The sequence below is a fragment of the Ictalurus furcatus genome, chromosome 9 (genome assembly GCF_023375685.1).
Source record: "Ictalurus furcatus strain D&B chromosome 9, Billie_1.0, whole genome shotgun sequence".
In the NCBI taxonomy this organism is placed as follows: Eukaryota; Metazoa; Chordata; class Actinopteri; order Siluriformes; family Ictaluridae; genus Ictalurus; species Ictalurus furcatus.
Genome location: NC_071263.1, coordinates 20,144,631 through 20,166,531, shown reverse-complemented (window position 1 = coordinate 20,166,531; position 21,901 = coordinate 20,144,631). Strand labels below are relative to the sequence as shown.

General features: G+C 41.3%; 1 protein-coding gene across 2 annotated transcripts in view; it reads left to right on the top strand.

Annotated features, from left to right (window-relative positions):
- dph6 (diphthamine biosynthesis 6) overlaps positions 1-21,901 on the top strand; it is a 74,931-nt gene that overhangs the window by 26,389 nt on the left and 26,641 nt on the right. Inside the window, exons 6-12 of one of the 2 annotated variants that reach the window (XM_053632140.1) lie at positions 6,615-6,676; positions 7,294-7,388; positions 7,465-7,558; positions 11,303-11,426; positions 13,668-13,793; positions 15,762-15,891; positions 16,291-16,465. In XM_053632140.1, the coding sequence (XP_053488115.1) occupies positions 6,615-6,676; positions 7,294-7,388; positions 7,465-7,558; positions 11,303-11,426; positions 13,668-13,793; positions 15,762-15,891; positions 16,291-16,465 (806 nt within the window). The remainder of the gene's footprint in view (positions 1-6,614; positions 6,677-7,293; positions 7,389-7,464; positions 7,559-11,302; positions 11,427-13,667; positions 13,794-15,761; positions 15,892-16,290; positions 16,466-21,901) is intronic. The other variant, XR_008386705.1, reaches the window with a different exon arrangement.

Below are 21,901 nucleotides of genomic sequence, written 5' to 3'. Positions count from 1 at the left end.
TTTCAAGATGAGCTCTCAGGAGCGGGCACAGAGCATCGTCGTCGTCATCCTCCTCCTCAGCTGGACACTCGAGCTGTCGATCCAAATCCCACTAGCCAATGAGAGTAAATCGCTGTTAAGCCCCACCCACATGTGAGATTTGTGCCAGAACGGCACACGTAAACTTGAGGAGGATAAACAAAAAGTTTGAGAGTGTAAATGAAAACTCTGGCAGCGCATTCATTAACCACGATTAGCGAACACGAAGCTTAGAAAACCGTTAACAAAGAACGTTGTTTATTCGAGTTTACTGAAGTATCTGTATTAAAGTAGACAAATGGTCTCAGATGAAGCTTAGGTTTGGGCAGTGGTAGCTCAGTGTAGCTCAGTGGTTAAGATGTTGGTCGACTGCTCAGAAGGTCAAGAGTTCAAGCCCCAGCGCTGCCACTGTTGGGCCCCTGAGCCAGGCCCTTAACCCTCACCTGCTCAGATGTATAAATTAAATAAAAATACGCCGCTCTGGATAAGAGCGTCTGAAAATGCCATAAATGTAATTCGAAGACCATGTTAAATTTTTGCCACCGAATTCACCGTTTTCAGTGTTCTTCTTTCTCACTGTATTGTCCTTTTCTTGAAAAGTTACGTTCAAAATTTTTGGCACAGATTTAATTCCATACATATATGGGTGTGTTGGTCGGGTGTCAATATACTTTTGGCCATATAGTGTATCTTTTACTTGAAAATGTGAAAATAGTGTATATTTAAAGAGAAACTAAGGTACATAATTGGAAGATTTATTCTAAAAGATCATTAAAAGTACACCACATTCACCATCCCAGGTAAAAAAACAAAACAACCACACACTAAAGTTACACAACGTTCCGTTTATGGTACCACTGATACAAAGAAAAGTACTTTTCTGAGAGTGTAGAGCTTCTTAAAAGCGAGGTCAGCTGTTATCCAATCAACGAGAGGACTTTCACGCTGTCATTGATGTGTGAGTGGATCCAGCCAAATTACTCTGAAGAACAGGACCATAATTTGCTGTTGACATTTGTGGGACAAGCAACAGTAAAAACCAGTGATGGGAACAATTAAAGTAGCATTAGCTGAGCAAAATGACAGTAAATGGAGAAGTGCGCCCTCAGGTCGTTCAGGTTAACCTTGACCTGGGTCACCCAGCCTCGGGTCCTGCTTAAGATTCTAAGCTCAGTGGGACAAGAGAAGGGAGGATTAGTCACTAGCTAGACATGTCCAGTAATCTTTTGGAAATTGCTGCATTGCTCTCTGAGCTAAGAATCTGCATTCAGACAGATTCTGGATTTTAAGCTACGAGCTTTAATTTCTAAACGCACTGCTTTTATTGCAACTATTTGCTCCGTATTCAGGTAGGAGTTTGAATTAGACTTAACCAGCAGGGATTAAGTCCTTTTAGTTGAGTAAGATAAGCATCAGATGAGGTTATAATTGCATGCGTGTTCTTTATTTCATTCATTGGATAAAAAAAAGATTATATCCTTGATGTGTCTGAATTGTATTCATTATGTGTCTGTTATTCTGTGCAGAGCCTTTGAATTTCAGATAAGAGTTCGAGCAAATTTTCAGGCATACCGTAATCTCACGATCTTGTGTCTCTTTGCTTGCTCTCTCCCCCTTACCTAGCCCCTCTCTCTCTCTCTCTCTCTCTCTCTCTCTCTCTGTCTGTCTCTCTGTCTCTCTCTCACTCTCTCTTTCTCTGTCTCTGTCTGTCCCTCTCTCTCTCTCTCTCTCTCTCTCTCTCTCTTTATGAGATGGGCTAATGATAAAGAGTTATTGTTTTCAGTAGTCTTTGAGAGCATTGTTCAAAGGAAGAAAAAGCTCACCTCCATGCACAAGATGCTTTTTTTTTTAAAGACCACATTTAAATGCTGAAGTGTTACACATCATGAATCCAATTTTCCTTTCTTTTCTCTCTGAAAGTAGGGATTAAATCTGAGCTGTCAGGCTGCAAGCCAGATCTCCAGACAACGTGTGTGAGGCTGATACTCCCCGGCTCTGACGCTATCTGGAATCTCACAGGCTTTCATTTGGGCCGCTATAGCTGTGGAGCAGATTCTTACCAGATTTAGTAAAAAAATAAATAAATAAATAAATAAATTTAATTCTGCGAAAGAAGGGGTGGTTTCGTGAGGGGGTTAATTATAGCTGTTCGTATTTGTTTGCGATCAAAGAAAATAAGAAAATGATATTTATTGCTTTGATATTGAAATATTGATTTATTTTGCTTTAGAATGCACTGACAGCAGGGTTTGTATATTTTCTCCAGTTATTTCACATATTCTTCATATACACTATGTTGCCTTATAGATTTATTTCTAATGATTTATTTCCAATTTCCAAATTAAAAGTGAATTGATTTCTGATGATAAATACGAGTACAATTCTGGAAAGTGAAGTTAAGTTTAACCTTGAATGCTGCCGTCAATGTTAAATCTTTTTTTTTTTTTCCCCCTCTCCTAAATTCCATTTGCTACAACCTACTATTGTCTTCACTCAAATTTGCACCATAAAAGTAAAATTGCAGCCTTTTTCGCTAGAGTTCTGCAAACAGCGACGCTTCAGAGTCCATTTCAGTGCAGCTCAATAGGCTAGTTTGAAAGTTCACTGACTTTAATTGCTGTTTTATAGGCTCCTGGCTGAAAGCCTTTTAGAGCCAGGCCGTTTCTTTTGGGTTTCGCTGGAGTGCTGTCTGTCTGAAGTGCACCGAGGCTGCGGTGCTGGCAGATGAATTGAAAATGGGCTTATTTGCGTTTAATGTGGCATAATGGGCTGAGGTAATTGGCTTCAGGTCAGGTAACAACAGGTACAGAGGAGAAAGAGCAAAGCAGTGCGAACCTCACATGAAGAATGGAGATGTATACAATAGATCACCGAGCACATTAGCCTGACTCGGTCTGATTGGCAGTTATGGTGTGTTCATTGAACTTTAATGTAATTGTACAGCAGTTGATCAGAATTTAGCCTTTTTTTTTGTTGCTTTTTTTGTTTTGCTTTTGTGATCTCAGCGAGAGTATTCCAAGAACTGCTGCATAAGAACCAACTAGCTGATCACCTTGTAGAACCAATAAGGCGGGGTATGGTGCACAGTGGCTTAGTGGTTAGTACGTTCACCTTGCACCTCCGGGGGTTGGGGGTTCGATTCCAAACTGTTTGTGCAGAGCTTGCATGTTCTCCCTGTGCTTTGGGGGTTTCCTCCGGGTACTCTGTACTCCAGTTTCCTCCCCAGTCCGAAGACATTTGTTGTAGGCTGATTGGCATTTACAGATTCCAACAAAGATCCTGCTCTGCAATGGGTTGGAAGCCCGTCCAGGGTGTCCCCCACCTCGTGCCCCAAGTTCCCTGGGATAGCCTCCAGGCTCCCCGCAACCCTGTGAAGGATAAGCAGTACAGAAAATGGATGGATAGATAATTAATAACCTGACTGAATGATGACAACAGTTACCTTTTAATGTTTAATCATTAAGACAGTTTGAACTGGTTATGTTTAGTTTCAGTTATGACTAGTGCCAGATGAGCCAAGGACCGACGAGTCACAGCTGATTTGAGTTTGACACAGGGAGACACGTAATTTTTTTTAACCAATTTTTCTTCAAACATTTTGTTTTTGCGACACTTGTGTCTGTGAAAACTCTTCTCTTTCTGAGCGAATGTCTCTAGCCATGTAGCTAGTCTTAGGTCTGACGAGCTATCTTCTACTAACGAATTGACATAAATGCATGTGATTGGATAAGCAGCAACAGAAGATCTGCTACAGAAGTCGAGTTGGTTCATGTTTAGAATTTTAGGCCTGTTCGCTATCCGCTGCAGTCAATTTTTTTTACTCGTTTCGGTCATTGATGATATGTAACTTTGGTCGGACTAAATTTGACCAAAATTCTAGGTTAATTAAGCAGTTTAATAAACATTGTGGCCAAAATGCTCACAATACTACTACAGACTTCTTGAATGCTTTGAACACTACTATTGCTTGTTCATACTTTGTACTGTGGGCTGCCGTGACTCAGGTGGTAGAGCGGGTTGTCCACTAATCATAGGGTTGGCGGTTCGACTCCCGTCCCACATGACTCCACATGCCGAAGTGTCCTTGGCCAGTTAGCGCCTTGCGTGGCAGCTCTGCTACCATTGGTGTGTGAGTGTGTGTGTGAATGAGACACAGTGTAAAGCGCTTTGGATGAAAGCGCTATATAAGTGCAGACCATTTACTATGGGTGAGCACCATGTTTAAATGGCGTCACAACACTTGTCAGACTTTTTGAATGGATGATACTAGTTGGCTGGCTGTTCAAATCATTGTTTCCTACCAGAGGTCAGAAAAGTCCCAGCTCTCACTTTGTCATGAACTCAGCATTAGACATTATGGACATCAAGTGATTTGCAGCTGTTGATCGAATTACAGTTAGCTGGGTAACATCACGCAGGAGCTTGTGCCAACAGAAAGTGGAAAATGAGTTGCATTTCGAGACCACTGGGTGAGGATATTGGGAATTGGAACCCTCTTGGGAAAATCATGGTGGTTGTATTATCTGTTCAACTGCATTACTGTCAATTACTTCACCCCGTATTTAAGTGCCTTTTAAATCACATTAGTAGCAGTGAATATCATTGAATCTCGCATCATCTTTTATTTAAGGGAACGATCCTAATGAACATATTAAAAAAAAAAGCCTCCCCGCGTAGCAAAATGAAGCCAATCATCAAAACTTGTTAAAAGGGCATGTCTAATTAAAAAGGTTATTGAATTTTAATGGTGTTCCCCTTATTACCTTTGTGCGGGGTTAAGATGAGAGAGGAAGAGGAGATTAGATATTCTCATACTAATTACGAGCGGAGTGCCTCAGGGGTACGTTAGAGGACCCTACTCCTTTTCCCCTGTTGGCGCTCTGCTGTTTTCCTGCAGCTCTGCAGCATTTCATCGCAGCATGTTAGAAGTTTCAACTTCGGAAGCACCTGACTAATGCGAGTATTTCCCCCAGAGCCTGCGGTCTGACCTCACAGCATGGAAGCGTCATCATCTCCCGCTCTGCACTTCAGTTTACTTGTCATTTCCAGCATCGAAAGACATTTATAGTAGATGTTTGAGTTTTTCTAAACTTTTCTAAATCTGATGGAGTTTTTTTTTCAGTCCATACAGGATTTTGTGCAGTTTTTCTTGTGATGGTTTTTTTTCCCCCCAAAATTTGCAATGCAGATTATGGAGTTTCTTGTGCTTGTTTGTTGGTAATTGAGACCTTTTTTAAATAGTCTGCACTTACATAGCGCTTTAATCCAAAGCGCTTTACACTGTGTCTCATCCACCCATTCTCACACACACTCACACACCAATGGTAGCAGAGCTGCCATGCTAACTTGCCACCGGAGCAATTTGGGGTTCAGTGTCTTGCCCAAGGACACTTCGGCATGTGGAGTCATGTGGGCCGGGAATTGAACCGCCAACCCTATGATTAGTGGACAACCCGCTCTACCACCTGAGCCACAGTGGCCCAAAATGAGTTTCTTAGCGGTACTCATGTTTGACGTACGTGAATCGAAGAGGGCTTTGGCTGAATGCGCGCTGCGATGACGTCACATGACATGACTTGGCCCAAATCTGCGGAAAATCTGCCATAATTTTGAAAAATTTGCACGCTCCTCCGAATGTTGCAGCGTTTCCTTGATTCTTGTGTTGAAAGTCCTGGAGGGACTGGTTTTTAGTTTGGTGTGGCCTATGGAAACATTTCATACAATGTTCCTAAAAGATGAATAAATGTGTCTGAGGCAGAAATGTGCCGTACATACTCTTCGCTTCCTTTGTAACTTGTTAGGACAAGGCATTGTACCGTTGTGTGTGTTTGTGTGTAGATGTCTTGCATAGCTGTTTGTGTTTTGATGGCAGTTCTTTAGCTGGGCTGTGGTTTCTCCGAGCGGTAGGTAGTTGCGTGAAGCGCATATGTGTTTGTTTATCAGTCTGGAGGACTTGTTTACAACAAAAGAGAGATGAGAACCAGGCAGGATGGTTGCATGCTGAACACATGATCTGGACAGAGCAGTTCGGTTAAAGAACAGATAGTCAGTGGTTCTAATTTAACACTTCAGCATGATGTTAACACTCAGAATTTATGAGGATGTTGGACGAAAAGCTGTTGGTTAAACTGTACAATAGAGGAACGTACTGTAGAACATTCCATTTCAGAAGTATTTTAAGCCTACTGATGCATTGATCTTTCTCTCTCTCTCTCTCTCTCTCTCTGCAGCTCTTGTCTGCTGTTTATTGAGCACATGTGTGATCCCTGAATCATTTGCCTGTGCCATATTTAAGGGGGGGAATACAAATAAACAGGATCTCTCCCCGATTACGCTTACAGAGGAACCAGGCAGCGCTCCACTTCTGCTCAGAGAGATTGAAAGCCGTTAACTTTACCCAGAGAGATCTGTGTACACAATTTGCAAAGTCAAATAAATAGTAGCTGGAGCCAAGTAGTGTGTGTGTGTGTGTTTTGTGTATGAGAGAGTGTTGTAGAGAGAGGCAGCGAGAGTGAGAGACAGACAGAGTCAACACACGCATTTTCTTGCCGTCATTTTGAATCACTGTGCTTTGTCTGTGATCTGTGTGTTGGCAGGTCTGGATCCTGGAACACATTTAGGAAAGACACTGGCTGAGATGGAACCCTATCTGCATCAGGTCAATGCCTGTATACACACACACACACACACACACACACACACACACACACACACACACACATATAGTCATGCACAGATATCTACACAACCGACCCCAAACAATGTTTATCATCCCTTTATTTTACACAGAATGTCATGCATTGGTCACTCTCACGTCCTGTTTTTAACAATGTGGTGTAGAATAATAGAGCGTAATTGAATTTTATCAGTATTTTTAATCCTAATTGATTTTGTTACGGGGGGCATGGTGGCTTAGTGGTTAGCTAAGGGGTTTGGGTTTCGAATCTCGCTCCGCCCTGTGTGCACGGAGTTTGCATGTTCTCCCCATGCCTCCGGGTTACTCCGGTTTCCTCCTCTAGTCTAAAGACATCTGCTGTAGGCTGATTGACATTTCCAAATTGTCTGTAGTGTAAATGGGTGTGTGAATGTGTGTGACCTTTGATGGGTTGGCACCCTATCCAGGGTGTGCCCTGCCTCGTGCCCCAAGTCCCCTGGGATAGGCTCCAGGCTCCCCACTACCCTGTGTAGGAAAAGCGATACAGAAAATGGATGGATGGATTTTGTTACTTGATAGCTTGAGATAATGTGGCATTATGTACACTGTATTTTGACCAGCTTTCGAAGAAGTACGGAGTGCATATCTGTGGCGAAGGTGGCGAGTATGAGACCTTGACCATTGACTGCCCTCTCTTCAAGAAAAGGATAGTCATGTGAGTTTGACACACAGCCCTTTAGACTACAAATCAATGTGTATTCAGCTTTGTGCTAATGTGCATGTTGTTGCAGTGATGCAATGGAGACGATTATGCATTCAGACGATGCCTTTGCCCCAGTCGCATACCTGCGCTTTACACAGATGCACACAGAAGACAAAACTACCGTGAGTGATACCTTACACTAGCAGTTCTCACACACTAGCAGTTCACAAAGTGGGGTCCATGATACAAATTTTCTACAGTAGTGGAAATCATAACTCACCATTATTATATATTACAGAGTTTTTTTAATATAGTCCTTAGCCTATTTGATTGGACACTTGAATTAAGTGGGTTTAATCCAGACCTTGAACTAGAGATGCACCGATGTATCACCGATAAAGGCTATTTTTCACGCTATGGGCCATCGGCCGATAGTTTAAATACATCCAATGATCAGGGCCGATTATATCCTTTCAATCAAAAGAGGGCGGGAAAAACACATTGATTGCATGCTGTGCGTAAAGATGATGTCTCTTGTGTGGAATGATGACAAAACTGTAGTATGTAAGCTCTGTAAGCTCTGCACTGCTAAAATTTTACACCGGAAGTGAGCAGAAGTGAAGTGGGAGTTAAGGCGTAGAGTCAAATTGTATTTTTTTTTGTCGAGCTTCTCGCACTGAATTAAAGTGCCAGTACACCTTTGAAAGATTTAAATGAAGATGAGTTGACAAAAAAGTAGTATATATGTATATGTATATATTGCACAGAAAAATATATTTGTAGAGTAGTATATTTCATATCCAGTTAATGTTAATATATAAGAAAAAGTTTATATAATATATTACCAGTTTGATGTTCAATGATGACGTAGAAATGGTTTTGTTTGTGGTGAGTGAATGTGAAGCCTAACAGGAGGTTTTTTTAGATTTCAGTCAATGTTAATATGAATTAATAACAATAATCTTACTTTAATCTTCATTTAGTTAATGTTAATTAGAGTAATGTGTTTTCTGTTTATGAGACCAGTTACTGTGCCTAATGTTTGATAGTTCGATTTGAGCATCTGTATTGAGGGGCCCTTGGAATTTATTTATTTATTTATTTATTTATTTATTTTACAGTTAAAGGGGTCCATGGCTTCAAAATGTTTGAGAACCTCTGCTTTATTCTGTGTAATTGAATGTTTGCCAGTTTCATCGGAGGTTCGGTGGCAGCCTTTCCAGATTGAGTAGTTTGAACAGTTATCAAATCTCAGTTAGCGAAACATATATTTGATCGAGGATGAAAAAAACTTTTTCGTCTAAAAATCTATAACTTCTGTAAAATCGAAATATTTTATTAAGCATCAGAATAATCATATTTGCATCATATTTTTAAACAGGAAGTAAACTGTTAAAAATCCCAAAGTGGCATTTTTCGTCATGTGTGAGAAGTTGTACAAAGCCCTCCACATAAAAAAAAAACAGGGAATCACTTTGAGGCACTGATGAGAACTAACTCATAAGGCGTGCACTCTTTTTTTGTTGTTGTTGTTTTTGTTTTGTTTTATTTCTTTCATGCCTTCTGTACCATGTCTCAGAAACTTTCACACGGGCAATATTCACTCCAGCCTAAAATTAGACCTGTGCAGCACACACGTCTGCTCAGATGAAGACACCGACACGGGCCTGTGAAAGCTCAGTGGCTACATGTAGCTTGCTGTTACAAGGAAGCTAAGTGAGGCAGAGAGGAAATAGGATGCACACACAGGACAGAGAGAACACAGAAAAGTTATTCTGGCCACAGAGTCTCTACAGAGGTATCAGGGATGGATTATTTGGATTTGGGGTCAAAAGTTTGTGGTTTGATTTTCTTTTGTACTAGGTTTAATCATTATATTTCTATTGTGGCAGTTGTATACAATGTTTTACTATCCAAAAAAAACCAAAACTTTAACTATGCTGTTCGTTTTTATCTCTGTACCAATGTTATTGTAGAGAGGTGTGAATTGTTTGACCAGCAAGGGACTCGCACCCCTCCCATTTCCGTCACCCTGCTCCCCAGCAGCTAAACACAGAGTCACAATACTCTACACACAGAAACCCAACAGTGTTCGGACTAATCTTACAACAGACTTGCAACAATAAAATAATTCATTTGTTTCTACTGATTGAAAATGTCCAATAAGTCCATTTCCATTCCAAAGGCGGAAAGGAACACCCGTGTACTGAGGGTTTATCCACATGCTAATGCATCTATTTGTCATTCTTAGTAGAATGTCTGTCATGTCACATACACTAAAGAAACAGGAATATTAAATAGTTATATTAAAATTCAATTCAAACAAGATACATTCTCTCCAAAATGACTTAAAACACAGTAATAATTTTCCGTGTTTTTTTTTTTCTTCTTTTTTTTCCCCGTATAACATTTAGGTAAAATGTGAATGGATAAAATATATTATGTGTTTCTCTTTCATAAATAAAAACTATATAAACAATTTTGAGGAAAATAATCAACTGGAGGATGGTAACAGTATCACGTCACACCACCCCATCATTGACTATGTTGCTATAAGAGTGTACCACATAGTGTTTTATGATGAGCTTTACATGACGCCCGGGCTGTACATTAACACAAACTCAAGGCTTTATAACAGTTTATGGGTTATAAAGCTTTCCAGCAAACACAAGCACTAAGGATGATCCAAAACTAAATCCAGCAGTCATCTAGTGCCTGATTTTTCCATCCTGTCTCATGTCGTGCACCAGGGACCGTAGTATCCTTATAGGTGGTGTAAACAAGTTAGTTTAGTAGTGTTACACACGCCATGAAGCCCTCCATAGGGAGCTGACCTGATTAGCAGTGATACTCAATGGTGAGATCGATTGTCTCAAAATGACATTATGGAATAACACTGTCTGGGGATTTTTAGTGATTTTGTTGTTGATTTTTATTTATTTATTTATTTTTCAAAATGTAGGAGTGGTGAATGTATGAATTTCATGTTCAAGTGTGTACGAGTGGGATAATAATTAAAGAGAGGGAGTGCATGTGTGTGTGTGTGTGTGTGTGTGTGTGTGTGTGTGTGTTATTAGGTCACGGGGTGACAAAACACCAACCCTCTGGCTTTTCATGGAGCAGTTTGTGTCCATGTTTTTGAGGGTTTGTAGGGATGAAGAAGGGACATGTTGGAGGCTAGATTCGGATTTTAAAGAAATAAATAAATAAAAATAAAAGCTAGCCTGCAAGGGTGGCTCCTGCAGTGTAGAGCTGGGAGATTGCAGGCCGGGTCCAGAGGAGTCGGAAACACTCTGCATCAGCCTGACAGATTCACACTGACACCACGCTCTGGAGGAAAGAACAGCAGCCCGGGAGGAGGAGGAGGAGGAGGAGGAAGGACGCTGCGGGGTGTGGAGGCAGCGCGTGCCCTCGGTTAACGCTAGTCAAGCTCTTCTCTGTGCAGCTCAGAGAGGCTGGAGTACAATTAATTCAATTATCATATGGCCAAGTGCAGGTGACAGCAGGGGATTACAGAGATATGAAATATTTATTGCTCTGCATTTAGTAGACTTTCATCAGGTATTACACGAAGGGGGAGTCGAGCGTTTTCTCCTCTTGTTTGCAGACTAAAAGAAAAGAATGCTGATGTCTAAAAGTAAGTGGAAGTCAACGCTTTTGAGTGACAGCTGAAGTGCATTTAAGGCATCAAAAGAGCAAGCTGTCACCTCTTACTCATGAATAAGCTCATTTTTTAAGCATGTTTTTCATATTTGAGTTTCATGTTCACTCACCTTCCGGTTATTTATGTCTAGGCATGTCAAAAAATAAGAGTGGCACACACAGCGCACATGCAGGGTTATTGAAAAACTAATTACATAGGCATCGAGGTTAGCTGTGTTTGCCTGCTTTCTGCCTGATTTATTCCTATTTGGACTGTGTTGCAGGGTTCCACAGAGAGCGCGCTGCCCCTCACTAGCTGTCCTTGCCAGAGCGTCGTTGACATGATGACTGAGGAGACGGTTTATGCTGATAAAGCCCAAGACGTACAGGAAGAATTTGCATCAAATGGTGACCTTAGCTGTCACTCTGAGACGTGTGCATGTTGTGTGTGTCATGTGCTTCAGGGTACAGACACGGGCTGGGTTCTGGTTTTCTGCGCATCACTTCTGATTACGGTTATTTCTTTGCGTTTCCACCTAACAAGCATTTTACGACGATCTTTACCGCACGTTAATATGCCGCGATCATCAGATTTTCTCTGTGTTAAACTGTTCTGTGAATAATACAGTCTCTAATCTTAATCACACCAATCATAGGTTAAATCCGTACGTGGAATGTCGTGATTGCTTCATTTTGTGGTTGTGGATTTTGCTGCAGGTTCCCTTAGAGGATGACGTCTTGAATTGAATTAGTTTGTCGTCAGGATTTATCCAGGATAAAGGTTTTATAGATCGTTAGTCTAATTAATTTATAGGAATACTCCTGCATTTTTCAGCCTCATTTCAAGCTGCAAGATCAGTATTGTATATTGGGGCTGGGCGATATGAGAACAATATCATATCACGATACATGAGGACATTTCTACGATACACGATGCGTATCACGATATATAATTTAGCTAACAAACTGTCTGCAAAACAGTTGTAAAATACACCAAAAAAACCCCAAACATTAAACTGAGTTTAACGATACTTTTATTTAATTCCTACACATAAAAAGAACGTTAAGTTTTTAAAACAATGTTTAAAAAAAAAATACATCATCATACCAACGATATCTCAGAAAAGTAATCATTTATCACAATATCGATATCATATCGATATATCGCCAGCCCCTTTATTTGTACAGTTACCATGGACAAATTTCAACATATTTTCCTGTACCGAGAAAAGGACAGAAAACAGCAAAATCCCTCACTATGAAAGTCACATTAGGAAACACAGCGTAAACATGGATGTTCGTCAGTTTCTCCACTTCAGAGAAAATATCAGAAATTGGATCGATCTCATCCTAAGACTCTGATTATTGAAGTTAACAGGTGTAGTTTGAAATTTGCATTATATATAATCGAGTGTTTTAATGTTTACTGGGTTTAAAAACTACCACTAAGGCTGTATGTATACGTTTTCATTTGTTATCCTTAGTACTGGGACATACGTGAGGATTAAAATAAAAAAAAAAGAATCCTCACAATCTTTGACATATTGATGTGGTGTATGAGGAAAAAACACGATGGTGCATGCTGTTATAGGAAAATGATCAACATTGTGGTGTTAATAACTCTGCTTCTTGTTGGGCTGCTTTCACACCATTGATTATTATTTTCCTGTAACAGCATGCCCCATTGTGTGTTTCTTTCTCTTAAACCACATCAATTTGTCATCAATTACAAAATTGTATTTATTAAAAGACAACGCATTGTGCTTTAAACTACTTATAGTTCCATTTAATGTTGTGGAACATCCTTGTGACAAGTTAGTTTCTGTTATAACTTGTATTATAGCAGCTATAAACAGCCGTTCCCTCTATGTCCTTCCTTCTTCTCTCTCAACACAGTGCAGCTCGAAACCAGAAGAGCGTAAAGACTCTCACGTGGTGGTGAACACCACGTACACACGTTTACAAAGCACTGTCACTGGAGACTCCTTCCATAAATGTTATATAAACGTCTCCTTAACATAACAGTGATTTATAGGGGGGTTATTTTTATATAAGTATTAGTCTTGTTTTATGTAACGCGTCCACCATGGAAGTTCCTGGGAATGCGTTGTTACTATAGAAACAATAACGCGTTAGATCGAGCACATTAATATCAATCTGTTAGTTGAATCACAGCAGGCACTACTGTCAGAGCTGCTGTTATAGAAACATAATCAACACCTGACCGGTCAGATTCGAGAATTCAGCAGTGCAGTGGTACAAGCTGAGATTATATCGTTTATGGTAATCACATAGACACTACTGATGCAGTAGATACAGGCTCGGTTGAAGAGATACGGGTCTGGCACATGAATCTCACCGATAATTAAATATTCTTTCTTCCTACACAGCGCATGCAGTGTACAAAAGCTTTTATATTGTTTAGATAAAGGAGGAATATACATTTCCATGAGAATTGGTTAATCCCTAACCCTGGTTTTTTTCTTCTCTCTCTCTCTCTCTCTCACTCTTTCTCTTTCTTTCTCACTCTCTCTCGCTCTCTTTCTCTCACTCACTCTCTCTCTTTCTCTCTCTCACTCGCTCTCTCTCTGTCACGCTCTCTCTTTCTTTCTCTCTCTCTCTCTCTCTCTCTCTCTCTCTCTCTCTCAGAGTGCCAGTTCATGAGCTCAGCCAGAAGTTCTGCGGGTTATCAGTGGATCACTGGAATCAGTGGCCATTCCTCTGAGGTCACAGATATCCAGAGCCAGGCGCAGCATGCCTTCACTGTGCTGCAAGGTAACAGAGCTCCGGCTCACAGATCCAAAAATCATGAAAGATTGCCAAGTGCGGTTTTTCAAAATTCGGCTTACAATCACTCTCTGTATTAGCATCAACATGGCACGAGCAAGCACACTCCTTTCTCAGTAAATGTGTACTGGCACAGTTAGAGTAACATCAGGAGGAGAGGGTTGGGATTTGTCTTAGCAGAGGTGAAGTGGAGAATAAACGAAGGCAAAAAGACACAGAGTAGCTGCTGCTTCTGGGCATGTGCTGGAGTTTTTAAGGTTCTTTTTTTTCTTTTTTTTTTTTTAAGCTCAATTCGACTAGAAACAATTTCACAGTTCAGACAGCAAATAGTCCTTTGTTCCAAAGTCACTTTCATACATTTTTCCCCTTGTTGTGTTAGCAAAATGCACTTTTAAGAGGTGCGTCTGACCATAAGTGGCTGCTTTTTATTCACTCATGCCTTTTAAGCGAGGGTGCGAGCGCAGCGTGTGTCAGGGACCCTGTCCATCACTGCGTAGGGATCGCGAGTTCGCCAAACGAGGACAGACACTTCAAATTAAACTGGAAGAATGAAACCGCCGCTTCAAAACATACACACACACGCGCACACATGCTCACACACACGGGCAAAGAGTGCTTGGGTTTTTTTTTCGCCTGCAGAACTTTTAAAGTGCAGGCTTTCATATATATAAAAAAAAAAGAAAGAAAAAAAGAAGAAGAAAACATTTTTTTCCCGACGAGAGGCATAACATGAAAAGCATATTTAATGTTTATCGTCGTACATTCCAAACAGCCTTCAGAGTATTGAGACAATATTAAACAGGTTAATATTTAATGACTGTCTTTGTGTGAGCTCACTCTGTGAAGTACAGAGAGTGGCTGCAAAGGGAAAACAAACTAGATGCTCTATGAAATTATTACAGGGATCTAGGCCTTGCCTCAAGACCCAGTTACAGCCTTCCTCGCCATACTGTTGTGCAACAAAAATCAATATTTTAGATCTCAATATTTTTTCTGCTTCTCACATCCTATGCTTTATATGCACCAAATCAGATTTTAGACATGCGATGATTATTATTTATAACCGAAAAACATATTTTCCTGTAAGGAGTTATTGTGGCGGAATGGTGGCACAGGCGAATTGAGCGACTCTAAATTTGCCCACTGTGTGAATTAGTGTGTGGATGTGGATGTGCATGGTGCGCTGTGATGGATTGGCATCCAATCTAGAGTGTATCCAGCCTTGCGCCCAGTGTTCCCTGGTATCCAGAGTGATCCTGACCCCTTCTTCTCTCCGGACCTGCCTGATCCATCCTGATGCTCTACGTCTTTTTAGAGTCCTCGTCACTTGGAAATCACTTGCTGTTGCTGAGGATGTCCCCACTTGGACAGCCAAAGATCAGTGAGATTACTGAGGGTGGTACCACTTCAAAACCGTGAAGATGGCTTTGGATTGTAATCGATATGAATCGTTTTGATACGAAGGCTTAAAACTACAATTGCTATGATAGCTATGATAGGACTCTCCATGAGTGAACAGTTGATAACTTCAACAAAATAGACTTCATTTGAGAACCATAATGAATTCCCTGGTTAGGCAATTGTCCTTTTTGTCCATGTAGTACACAGATATAGAAGGGAGTTATGTATAATCGCACTATTTGTTGTCTCCCAGGTGAGGATGGTTTCCCTTAGGAGTCTGGTTCCTCTCAAGATTTCGTCCTCATGTTGTCTCAGGGAGTTTTTCCTTGCTACCATCGCCTCTGGCTTGCTCTTTAGGGAAAAATGTAGAAATTTATAAATTTAAAAAAAATGTATATCCTGAATTAATAGATTTCTGTCAAGCTGCTTTGCAACAACATCCGTTGATAAAAGTGCTATACAAATAAAATTGAATTGCCCTGAGCTGGATAAAACAATTGCTGAAGGTGAATAGATGAACGATGATGAGTTATTAGGACGTGTGTTGGTTTTTAGGTGAATTACAGGAGAAGGGCTGGCAGATGAAGCACATTGTGCTGGTTCACTTGTATGTGAGAGACATGGAGGACTTTGGGAAAGTGAACGCAGTGTACCGCATTTTCTTCAGCCACTGTCCTCCAGCCAGGTAAAGCTGATTTCTCTTGATTCTGGAATTTGGAGTTTACATTTACATTTATGGCATTTGGCAGACTCCCTTCTCCAGAGCGACTTACATTTGATCTCATTTATACAACTGAGCAATTGAGGGTTAAGGGCCTTGCTCAAGGGCCCAGCAGTGGCAGCTTGGTTGTTCTGGGATTTTGAACTTACGACCTTCTGAACAGTAGTCCAACATGAGCTACCACTGCCCTGCACTGCTACCTATCAGTTTCCTCTTTATTAGTGTCTGCTCATTGCTGATATCTACCTTTTGCGTACTATAACAAGACTATTTCTTACTATTACTTTTCAATCAATAAAGTATCTATGTGTCCATCCAGTCAACCTGTCTATCTATTAATCCTGGTTTTTCCCCATTCTGCAGGGTGTGTGTGCAGGCTCGGCTGCCCGTGGGTCAGCTCTTGCAGATGGATGTGCTGCTTCATGACTGGTCAGTGGCTCCTGAAGTAGGCTGCTTCCAGCACAGAGATACACTGCACGTGCAGAGTATATCTCATTGGGCGCCGGCTAACATCGGGCCGTACAGCCAAGCTGTGCAGGTAAAACCCTACTAATTGCGTGTTCATTAATCTCCTCGTGATCTACACAAGGACACGGTGGCTTAGTGGTTGGCACGTTTGCCTCACACCTCCAGGGTTGGGGGTTGAATTCCTGCCGCTGCACTGTGTGTGTGGAGTTTGAATGTTCTCTCCGTGCTTCGGGGTTTCCTCCAGGTACTCTGGTTTCCTTCTCCGTCCAAAGACACGTGTTGTAGGCCGATTGGCATTTCCAAATTGTCCGTAGAGTGTGAATGTGTGTGTGATTGTGCCCTGAGATGGGTTGGCACCTCCCTCCAGGGTGTCCCCCGCCTCATACCGTGAGTCCCCTGGGATAAGCTCCAGGCTCTCCGCGACCCTGTGTAGGATAAGCGGTATGAACAATGGATGGCTGTATGATCTAAACAGACTCAAAGAGGAACGAGGAAGTTCACTGTCTGACTTTGCTGTAGGTACAGTTATATATTGTTGTAATGATCCACTCGAAATAGGGAGGTAACCAAATCTGAATAATGAATGCATTATTCAGATCAAACAGATAATGTGTTCTTAACGAATACAAATACAGATACAAATAGGATGCGCATAATTTGTTTGTTTGTTTGTTTGTTTTCCGTCAGATTTGTCCGCAGGTTGATTGTTATACCCAAGCTTGAGCAGCAGATTTCTCCTAGCCTATCCTTCACCTTCTTTGCTCTATGTTGTCCACGTGTCTGCAGGATGTAGATTGAGTGCAGTGGCATTTCTGTTGCTTTCGTCAGTGCCAGGAAAATTTGATCTGCTCTGCTGCTTTAACTCTTAGTTTGCCCGGATCGGTGCCATCGTTCTAAACGATCTCTGTGCTGTTCACCTTCCTGGTCTGCAAAACATTATTGAATTATTTCAAATATATTCACTTTTTTTCCTTCTTCATTGTTTGTTATTAAATTAAATATCCGACCAGAAAATCATATCAATATTTCGAGTCAGTCGTTGAATGGCACAAGAAAAAGTGTTCCCCTGCCATCGTGAGATTGTGGGCGATCCCGAATCCTGATGCCAGCTATCTGTGGCCGAGAGTCTAGGCAGCAACATTTGGCTATGCTCGCCAGGTCAGTCACAGCGACACTAGCCTATCATGGGTGTCCGTGAGCTCATGTATGTGGAACTACCCGAGTTAGTAGCTGTTGTGTGGGGGGAGTGCTGGATAGTGGGTGGGAATTGGCAGGTGACCAAAATGGAGGGGGAAATCATATGGGCACTGTAATTAATTTGTTGTTACATACTTTGTAAATGCTAAAACCAGCCCTGGAAGTAATTAATTTATGCCTCGCCCACTTCCAGCTCAACCCCAGCTACAGATATGGATATCTGAAGCACTAAACAGATCTAAACAGATACAGTTGTATAGTATGTTGTAAAATGTAAGAACATGGGAAACATACATGTGTACAATGCAGCAATATGATTCATTGTGCACTTAGTCCCGACATCTGAACTGTTTGTGTTTGTCTTCCTGTGTGTGCGCTACATTTGTTGTCCGATACGTGCTTCGCCGTATTGCTTTGTTAGGCTTTATTTGACCTTGCCTTTGCTGCAAAACCAAATAGTTAATGGAACTCCAAAGACTGATGCAGGAAGTGTTAGTGTGGTTGCACGCATGGCTGGCACTACTGTTTACCCATTCAGGGAACGGGATTAAACTTGTCAAGTTTCTGTCAACAACACAAGTGTCCATCTCATCACCGCAGCCTTCATCTCTCCTCAACATTCTCCCATGAGTGAGAACATGTGCGCCACTTTCTCCCCGCACAACCAGATCCGGTTTCTCACACGCACTAATGGCACGGCCAGTGTCGTCCCATAATAAAGCCACACAAGAAGGACACTGATGTTATCAGTGGGTTTGGGCTTTGTTACTGTAAATGTTTGCAGAATTCGTGTACACACACGTTGACCACTGTGCCAGAGCACTGTAATGTAAAACGCTCCGTCTTATCTTCCTCATCGGTTGATTTCTGTCGTGATCACAGACAGCTAGCATAATCGAGCGATTCAACAGCTCAATCATGGGTAAATGTGCGTTCTGCACCCCGTCGCGGGTAACATCCGATGCTCCGTGTTACATTTGCTAAATTGGAAAACTATATTAACAATGTCCTAATGCAGTAGACAGTTTCCCATATTGATACAATTACCCCCTTGCTGTGCCCATGCAGATGCGATGCCCCCCACGTCGCAGTCTTAATGAGAAAGAGTGTTTTGGTGCTGATGGTGCAAGCACGGTTTTTTACAGACAGCTTTTATGCTGCAGAGTCGCTCAGGGAATTGCACTCGCTCGCAGCCCTCCTCCTCTGCCCAGAAATAATTAGTGATTAATTGTTAAATCCCATTTAAAGGAGAGGAGAATAGCTTAGCTTAGCTTGAGTGCTTTTCGGCGTCGCAATTATTCCCCTGAAAATGTCATATTTTCTCCATTGTTCTGTCATGTTAAGATATTTCCTAGGCCAAAGAAAGACAATTCATTTTCTTTTTCTTTTTCTTCTTCTTTTTTTTTTTTCTTTTTTAATTGCTTAATTTTAAAAGGATATTAAGAGTTTCCACTAATTGGTTTTAATATGAATGTCCATGGCACTGTCCTCTGTTGTGAAGATCATTTTTTTTTTAGTTAGAAGTAGTATCCGTCTGAACGCTAAGCCTTATGATGTAGATGTAATGGCACACGGCCTTCATAGGAGAGGGAGTATGATGTGTGTTATGCCGTAGATATATTTTGTGCTGGACCTTTATTCTGATTTCTAGGAGTACGGTCATATTTGGCCATGTGACACATTCTTATCAGCTTTGATTTACGGAATCAGTTAACCTTTCTATTGTTATTCTGTATTGCTCTAGGCTCTCAATATGTTTCGCGATCATTTAGGTGACAACTCTGAGGCGGGAAAAGAAAAAAAAGACTGCTGTTTGTTTATGCTTTTTGCTATCAGTTATACTGTTGATTAGGTTCTCGTTTCAGGTCACATTTTGCATAACAACGATGATAATGTTAATGAGAGATTTTGAGTGCATAACACGATTTTATTATCAGCATTGTTCTGCTTTGAGATAGAACTCAGGGGTCAGTTCTTGCAGCTAGTTTGTTCTTAATGTTCATAATTTGTTTTATTTTAGAGATGATGTGCATGTTTTGTAAATGAGGCAATTGAAAATTCTCGACTAATTGCGCTAATCTGTAAGGAGTTACTAACATGTTTCGTTTAAAGCGTGCATATATGAGATGATACTGCTGAAAATGTCCCATATCGGGCGCATTATATGAATGAACGCATGTCGGGCTGCTGGATTAACAATGCACTAGCGGCATTTTTCTTTGTAAAAAGGAAGAAGAAAAAAAAATCAATTTTCCCCTCATAGCACATGATTAAGCTTGCATGTTGGCAGATGGTTCGAGTTGACCCTTCATTAACCAAAGTCTTAGTTAACAGCATGAGTTCCAAATTGCCCGTCGAGACACACCTTTAAAATCTATTGCTCGTTGCTTTCTAGAACCTCATCATGAACTCAATCTATGAACTCACATTTCTTTCAGCTTCCTATCAATTTAGGAACAAACAAAAGCAGGTTTGTGCTGGAGGTGCAGCTGCTGAAACGTAACAGAGTGAAAATCATGATGAATGCCATACCAAGGGACTGGACCCTTGAAATTCTATTTACTAATCCAATTTAAAGGCTAGGAGGAGATGTAGCTGCGCTAGTCCCTGTTTGGGGAATACGTGCGCGCTCCTTCTCCATTAGGAGTGACAGCTTATTCTACACAAACCTCATGCGGACCAACAATTGGATTTGCATTGGATTTTGGAAAGTGTCAAAGTGGACCGCTGCACAGTTGGGAGCAGTGGATCTGACGTCCGCAATTAGTGTCAAAGGGAGGAAGTGGCCTCTGCGGTGATACAATTTGAATAATCTCCTTATGGGGGTTAAGCATATTAAAACAATGAGGTGGGCTGTCTGACCTGCTTGTTAGTAAGTTCAGGGGTCATGTCCAGCAGCTTTGAAAAGTACGACGACTCAGAAATCTGTATATGGTAGAAATGAATAAACTGGATAGGGATAATGAAATCCATGTCTATTTACAGAGCCGGGCGAACAAAGCTGTGCTAAGGGCTTGTGTACGAGCGCATTGTGTATTGGCATTGTGTAATGTGAAAACCCGTGAGACTCGGAGCGCAGAGATCTTATCTAAGGGTTCGGGTAATCTTCAGTGGGAATACTCCAGTTTGTCCCTTCCAAACATACTTGAAGCACAGCCATATCCTCAAGAGATTCGACCAAACAACTCGACATCTAAAGCCTCACCAGGTCCAGGAGGTTCTAACACAGAAGTGTGGTGTGTACAGATTAATTAAGACATTTACCTTCATTTTTAATACAACAAAATGAATCCCATAAAAGCGAGCAATCCCAGAGGAGGTGCTCATCAACCCCTGACGATCTCCCGTAGACATAATCTATTAAAACAGTGCTTTTATCTCACCTCATCCCTGTCAGATTTTATGGATTTTTTCATAAACGCGGCCTATACTTCATAAATGTCTCAATTTTCTAGTCTATTAACATTACTTCAGAAGCAGTTGATAAAAGAGGCAGGCTTGCGTGAAATAATGCACCAATAATATGAACTGCTGGGGGCTAAAACAGTAGGATGGCTCTTCAGCGATCAAGAAGAAACAACGCAAAGATGCTATCAGTTTGGATAAAAGAACAAACCGTGACTGCGAAAGGAGGAGGAGGAATCCGTTCTGTTGGTGTTGTTGGGTTGAGGAAATACGAGTTTTGTTTTTTTTGTTTTTTTCTGTTTTTTTACAATAGTTAGAGCTACTCTTGTCTCACCTCCATGTATGTCCTTCATCAATAGTTTGTAGCTATTCTCTTTCTTTCCACGTTGTTAGTTTAGACTGAGTGAGAAAGGTCTGTGTTTTGACAGTCGAGGCACATCGTCAGTCAGAAACATCCCTTTACTCATCACCTGTATAGGGAAACGTTTTCTAAAAGCATCATGCTCAAATTCCTTAGTCACCCTTCACCCTAAAATACAGCTGAGCTCTTCACTTATGCTCACTGACACTTTAAGAAGTTGTAACTGAGTGGAATGCAGTGGGACAGTAGCCTAAAGAATGGAAATACACACCCATCTCCGCCCCTTCCTGCCCCTGGGCCTGGATCCGAACTCCATTAACTTGAGCACCGAGATCGAGCACACTGACTCACCTGAGCCAGACTGAGGGTCTGATCCACTCACACAGAGAGCTGTATATGCTCTACGACAGCACTGAAGTTGTCTTCCGGGCATCCCGGCGACGACGTCTGATTGCCCCTCTGTTTGTCCCTGCACCGTGATCAGACGATCAGACTAAGTCCTCTGGGTTTAACTCTACATGGTGTGTGGCTGTGTGTACACTG